A 6,652-nucleotide genomic window follows, 5' to 3' on the forward strand; every position below is an offset into this window, starting at 1 on the left:
TTTGATTTAGAATTTAAAACGTGATAGTAAGGAGGTTTGCTGATCGCCCATAACAACCCCCCCCCCCCAACACCAATCCTTACATGTCAATGAATGTGTGAATGATTGAGCGTGTGCGTGCGTGTGTGTGTGTGTGTGTGTGTGTGCGTGCGTGCGCGCGTTAGACCCTGTGTCTGAGAAGCCCTGTCCCCTAAACATTTTATTGTGGCTGGTTTCATATCTACATCTTTGCATAACCTTCTTGTTCACGAGCTTTTTCCATAAGGAGAAAAAAACTTCCGTCTTTTTTTTTTTTTTTTTTTATACCGTCAACAAGTTACACAAAGCGACTTCAGATGTGTCTAGATTTCTGCATGACCCTTTTTTTTTTTTGCATTTCGAGAATTAACAGGTATTATAGTTGTAAAAAGTTGCAGGAGCGAAAGGGCGCAGCTGAGCTTGAGTACGCACCGAAACCGACACGCTCTTTTGCAGGACACATGACAGCGTTCACTAGTGACATCATCCGAAAACAAAAGGTTCGGAGCTGCAATCTTACGTTCCGAGGGGGGAGGCAGCGACCCTGGACTTAAACACTGCTATGCTAAAAAAAAAAAAGATCTCACCTGGCTGACAGGCTACATCAAATCATGATAGAATTAGAAGGTTTTTAGCCCCCGAATCACCGCTCACGTTTGCGCAGACGCGTGTGTCTGACCTTATAATCACGTTATAATCGCGAGGTCGGACAGCGAGTGTGGTGCGGGTCGACGCGCATTTGGCGAGTACGCGCGCGCGGAGACGAGCCACCGGCCTGTTTTGCGTTCATGTATGATGCAAAACGTGTGGTTTTTTTCTGGATTATTGCGAAATTTAAAGGACACCGGCACGGGACAGAGGGGTGACTGATCAATCTTCACAAATAAAGGGGGGGGGGGGGGGGGGTTCCAAGTTCTTGTGGCATCTAAAGATCATTAAAGGTGGTTTGGACATTCGTGTTTGTCTGTCGTATAGGCGTCTATCACCTGTAGCTTAAAGTCTCTCTCTCTCTCTCTCTCTCTCTCTCCAGCTGTAAAACTGGCACGCGCTCTCAGAGCTGCAAGACGTGAAACCGCAACGAGTTTCTTTTTAGCCACTCGGCCCAGAGTTCCCCGTCTCTCTCTCTCTCTCTCTCTCTCTCTCTCTCTCTCTCTCTCTCTCTCTCTCTCTCTCTCTCTCTCACACACACACACACACACACACACACACACACACACACAGACTTTTCCTTTTATGCCTGGCTTGATGTAAAGGTCTGAAGGCAGAGCGTAGTGTAGACATGTCGCATTCAGTGGACACCCCCCACCCAGACCCTCTTATCTCAGTTTAATTGCAGCCTCGATGTCTGCTGTCTTCGCGTCTCCTTTCTTTTCAGTTTCTTTGATTCACCGTCTCTCCTCGTCTTCTGCCATCGCTACTAGTCTTCTGACATCCTTTTTCACGCTTCCACTACAGAAGGTGATCGATCTCGGTGAGGATATTGTTATAGCCCGCGGGCGGGGATAATATCCCCTAACTTTTTTTTTTTTTTTTTAATTGTTGTTCCTCGGCTTAAATTGCGCCATCTACCTTCAGAACGCCTCCAGATCAGGAGATCACCGGCAAGAGAAAGAGAGAGAGACAGCCATAGAGCGGGCTGGAGGCTGGGCGCTCGCGCGGCTCGGGGGTCCATGCGCGGTGTCGCCGCCTGACGCGAGCTCGTCCTGGGAGCTCTGAGGCCTCCTCCTCTGTGCCCTCTCTCTGATAATGGTAGTCGTGCTCCGCTCGGTCCTGGCGCTCATGCTGCTGCTCGGTCAGGTGTGGCTGGGCGCCGCCGCCGGTCTGATACCCGACGTGGAGCGGCGGAGGCACGCGCCCGAGCACTCCGAGCGCTTTTTGCGCGACTTCGAACTCCGACTGCTCAACATGTTCGGCCTCAAGCGGAAACCCACGCCGAGCAAAGGAGCCGTTGTGCCCCAGTACATGCTGGACCTTTATCACATGCACTCGGAGAACGGAGATCAGAAAAGCGTCCGGCGGCCCAGGAGCGTCATGGGGAGGCACGCGGAGCGCGCGGCAAGCAGGGCCAACACAATCCGGAGTTTCAATCACGAAGGTGAGAAACTTCTTTTGCACCAGTCCAGTCCATCTTTGGTTTCAACGTATGCATGTATGTATATATATATATATATATATATATATATATATATATATATATATATATATATATATATATATATATATATATATATATATATAATAAAGAAGACATTAAACCTTTTTTAAATTCTTCTTAAAATATTAATACTATAATGTCCTACTCAGTTGTTGTTATGCAAAACCGTTCTTACATTCCACAAATGATGCTTACTACTAATAAGGATGCAAAAAAGTTGTATCCTGACGGCAACATTAACGAAAAGAATTTACAGAGTTAAATATTTTTAAACTGAATGCACATGTGTACTTGTACCAGGTTTTTCTTATGTGTATCATGTACCAGGTGTGCGTCAGGAATCTGGTCATTACACTATACAATCATGATAAAGACGTTGCTTTTCTACATAGACTTTGACATGAACCTTATTGCACAAACCTTTCTGCATACACCCTGTATGTTTTCCTTTATAACCAAAAAAACAGTGACCTGCTTACGTTTAGACTTATCTAGACTTATCTGGTCCCATCTGATTTGTTTGTTTAATTTGTGTATTAATTAACACTGTACTTCTTTATCTGTTCTTTTCTTTTGTTATTTGCTATAGGTCTAATGTCATACGAGTTTTATATACCTTAGTGGCACACTTCGATTAAAGTGCACTGCAAGTCATCTGAGAGCTTTCACAAGTTTGTTTGAAGGAACAGAGCAACTCCATTTGAGTCACAGACTTTTGTCTTGCATGGTGTATTCGTGTTTTCTTGTAGAGGGTGCATAATCAGTTTGATTGAGAGTCTGTGGTAAAATAAATGGCACATGGGGGTTTGAAGGAAGTATTCCTGAGTCATCAGGTCCACATGGAGGCTTCAGACAGTGTTATGGATTTGCATGGATGACACCCAGTGGTGGTCCTGACATAGTGCAAACAACAGCTTTGATCATTTGTCAGCATCTTGGCTGGTGGGCTCGAATATTTATACATAACATATTAAAACTGTGTGATTTAATAAATGCATGACACTAATTCTCTTCCATTTATTGCAAATACTGTTAAAACCTTTCATTTCATCCCTACACTTGCTTGTGTTTTCGAATGAGTACATTAATCGATGACAGTGAAGTTTATCTTGCTTTAACAACATTAACATTAAGAATTTTAGGAATCATTTATTTAGGTGAGCTATACATTTATGTAAATAGTCTTCATGAAAAAAAATACAATCAAAAATCATACAACTGTGGTTTTTTTTTTTTTTTTTGTGCTATTTTTCCCAAATAATATCTGGGTATTGGTATTGATATTTTGTTTCTTTCAGGAGGATAGTATCTGTCTGATAGCATCTGTTTCTATAAGCACTAGTGACATGGAGAGCTGCATAGTCTGAAACTTTTGACTTGTCATTAGCTTGTTTTGCCACAAACAGAAATTAGGAATGTTGATACACTCACAACTGGGGTTGACTGCTCCAGGCAGGCCCTAACAAGTTCACAGAGTTACTCCTCCTGTGAAGGGATTGACTAAGAGAGAGAACAGAGAAAGAAGAAAGACAGCAAGAAAGAGAAAAAAGATGGAAAAGGGGGGAAAAGCATGAAAGAAGGACGTGGGCTTTTCCCACATCAAATAAAATATGCTTGTCTTTTTAGTTGATTATGGAGCAGATAGGTTGGATTATGAAGAATGGAATTTCCAAAATGTTTCTTTAAAAAAGAGATTAGAGGCTTTTTGTGTAAGATTACCTTTTGATTCGTTAAACCTTCCAAGAAAAAAGTAGCTTTTCATGTGATGATCACAGCCTTTTTATTAAAGGTGTTTAAAGCATCCACATTTGCTTGAATACAACCTCTGAAAATTGCTCCACCACACTTAGCTGCCTAAATGTCTTTAAATGCCTTAACACCTGGTCCAACTATCACTTAGCGCAAGCAAAGACAGCTCTGAGGCAAACCTAAGAGAAAGACTTTCAGGTTAAAAGTGGGGATATAGAGAGCAATTCTATTAACATAACATATTCAATATGAAGAAGTGGTTTTAACAACGGGTGAAATATTAATTGTCCATTTTAACAATGCATCTTTTTTCTTACAGAGGCTTTAGAAGCCCTGTCAAGCCTGAAAGGAAGGACCACACAGCAGCTGTTTTTCAACCTCACTTCAGTGCCGGCAGAGGAGCTCATCACGGCTGCAGAGTTACGCATCTTCAGAGACCAGGTGCTCAGTGACTATACTCAGAGCAACACCAGCCATGCTGGAGCCTTTCAGCGCATTAATATTTTCGAAGTGTTTAGGCCAGCTAATTCCCCCTCACAGGAGCCTCTCACCAGACTTTTGGACACTCGACTAGTGCAGGACTCACACTCACGCTGGGAGAGCTTTGATGTGAGCTCAGCGGCAGCACGTTGGTCCACACAGCCACACCACAACCATGGACTCATGGTGGAAATTCTGCACCCAGTAGAGGCCAGCGATGGTGAGGAGGCCGAGGCAAGCAGGAGTAGGCATGTGAGGGTGAGCCGGTCCCTGCATTCGGATAATGAATCTTGGGCTCAGGCTCGGCCGCTGCTGGTCACTTACAGCCATGATGGCCAAAGCACTGCAACACTTCACAGAGCAAAGCGTCAGGTGCGGCGCCCACAGAAACAGCGCCGCAAACAGCAGCGAGCAAACTGCCGCCGTCACCCACTTTATGTAGACTTTAGTGATGTGGGCTGGAACGTTTGGATTGTGGCACCCCCGGGCTACCATGCCTTTTACTGCCAAGGCGAGTGCCCCTTCCCACTGTCAGACCACCTGAACTCCACCAACCATGCCATTGTGCAAACCCTTGTGAACTCTGTGAACTCTAATGTACCACGGGCATGTTGCGTACCCACAGAGCTCAGTCCTATCTCGCTGCTCTATCTTGATGAGTATGAGAAGGTTGTCTTAAAGAACTATCAAGACATGGTGGTGGAGGGCTGTGGCTGCCGATGAGAATTAAACTCATCAGAACTTATGAAGACTTTTTTATTTATATGAATGAACTTACAAAAAGAGTTATTTTGGAAAAAGATATATATATATATATATATATATATATATATATATATATATATATATATATATATATATATATATATATATATATATATGATTTATATTTATGTCAACTGAAATGGAAAAATAAATATTTTAATGAGTGTTTTGCTTTTCCAGTGGTTTTGAAGATGTCCAATGTACATTTCACATGAAGTATGAAGCTCAGATTTTTAATATGTATTTATTTCATCATAACCACTTTATTTGTAAATGAATTATGTGTATTTATCATAAAAGATATATGATCTCCCATTGTGGCTGTGGGAATATGTTATTTGAAAATGTTTATTTATGTATTTACATGTATTTATATTTTTTACTTATATGCTACGTCAAAAAAAATGGTGCATTGGTTACATTAAGAAATGGACAAGTACTGACTGGGCAGTGGTCCGGTTGCCTGTGAAAAGCTTATGTCTTATACAGTACTAAATTGTTCTCTGAATGGATTTTCCTGAGTGGTATTTGAACACCTTGGTTCTCCCTGTATCTTCCTTTTCAGTGGTTTGGATTTTGAAATCTGGCACTGCCCCTTGCTTGGCTTCTCTAAGAGTTAATTTTTTTCCCACACAAATTAATCCTGATCTGGCACTAAATCACAGTGTCACTGGAGGTTCTTTACTGAAAATCCTTTTTAGTCTAAGACTAGGCTTAAGATATGTCTGAGCAGCTGGCCCTACAAACTAACTTGTATAAGCTTTAAATCTACACCCAGTTCATATAGTTTTTAAAGGTTAGAGCTATGTAAAATGTGTAATTTAAACATGTCCTGGTGAGAGCGATCCATCATTCAGACAGTTGGAAATGTGAGCAGTTGATAAAGGCAAAGTGGACGGCCTAAACCCTGCCATAAGTGAGCACTTCATTAATAATCCCAGAAAGAAACAAAAGAGAAGATTGGGCCTGCTGCGATTGTTCATGCAGAGACACAATTGCTATGCTATCCAATGGCAAAATTCCTGTATCATTGTTAAATCATATTGCTGTTGGAAGCACCATTATCAGCTTAGCACTGAGTGCAAAAAGCACACTTGATTAATGTGATAAAACAGTGACCATAATTATACACCTTTTATAGGCAACTAGGTTAATTAAATCCTTTTGTTTAAGATAAAGAGTCTGAGATGACTTGGTGATCCTAGAGAAACCTCTGTCATATCCACTCGGAATCTAGCAAATGTAAACTTTTCCAAAATGATAGAAATCGTCATTAAAAACGTTATTATTCTCCCATAGTCATATTGTTTTCTTTAAATAATCTTGAAGCACATATAGTATGGTATATATATTTCATATTTTACTGTTCTCCCCAAACATAATGCATAAAAGATGGTACATGCATTAAATTGTTATCGTATAGAACCAACCACTGTACTGCATTGTCTGTGGTCAATGAAGATTAATTCACATCCAGGGGGAACT

The 6,652-nt window shown here is 41.6% G+C and overlaps 1 protein-coding gene across 2 annotated transcripts; it reads left to right on the top strand.

Moving 5' to 3' along the window:
* Positions 1-482: 482 nt before the first annotated feature.
* bmp2b (bone morphogenetic protein 2b) lies at positions 483-5,199 on the top strand. 2 transcript variants are annotated; one of them, XM_083561811.1, is made up of 3 exons: positions 483-1,489; positions 1,594-2,113; positions 4,242-5,199. In XM_083561811.1, exons 2-3 carry the CDS (start codon positions 1,765-1,767, stop codon positions 5,123-5,125), a joined length of 1,233 nt encoding a protein of 410 aa, XP_083417937.1. In that variant the 5' UTR covers positions 483-1,489; positions 1,594-1,764; the 3' UTR covers positions 5,126-5,199. The 2 variants fall into 2 exon arrangements, with proteins under 2 accessions (XP_083417937.1, XP_083417936.1); XM_083561810.1 differs by having other exon boundaries at positions 483-2,113.
* Positions 5,200-6,652: the final 1,453 nt, after the last annotated feature.

Source organism: Silurus aristotelis (genome assembly GCF_946808225.1).
Source record: "Silurus aristotelis genome assembly, chromosome: 15".
NCBI classification, from domain to species: domain Eukaryota; kingdom Metazoa; phylum Chordata; class Actinopteri; order Siluriformes; family Siluridae; genus Silurus; species Silurus aristotelis.

Bases quoted from the DNA above. Each gene is read 5' to 3' on its own strand.
- bmp2b (XM_083561810.1), top strand. From the start codon at position 1,765: ATGGTAGTCGTGCTCCGCTCGGTCCTGGCGCTCATGCTGCTGCTCGGT. The intron at 2,114-4,241 runs GTGAGAAACTTC...TTTTTCTTACAG, and splicing joins CCGGAGTTTCAATCACGAAG to AGGCTTTAGAAGCCCTGTCA.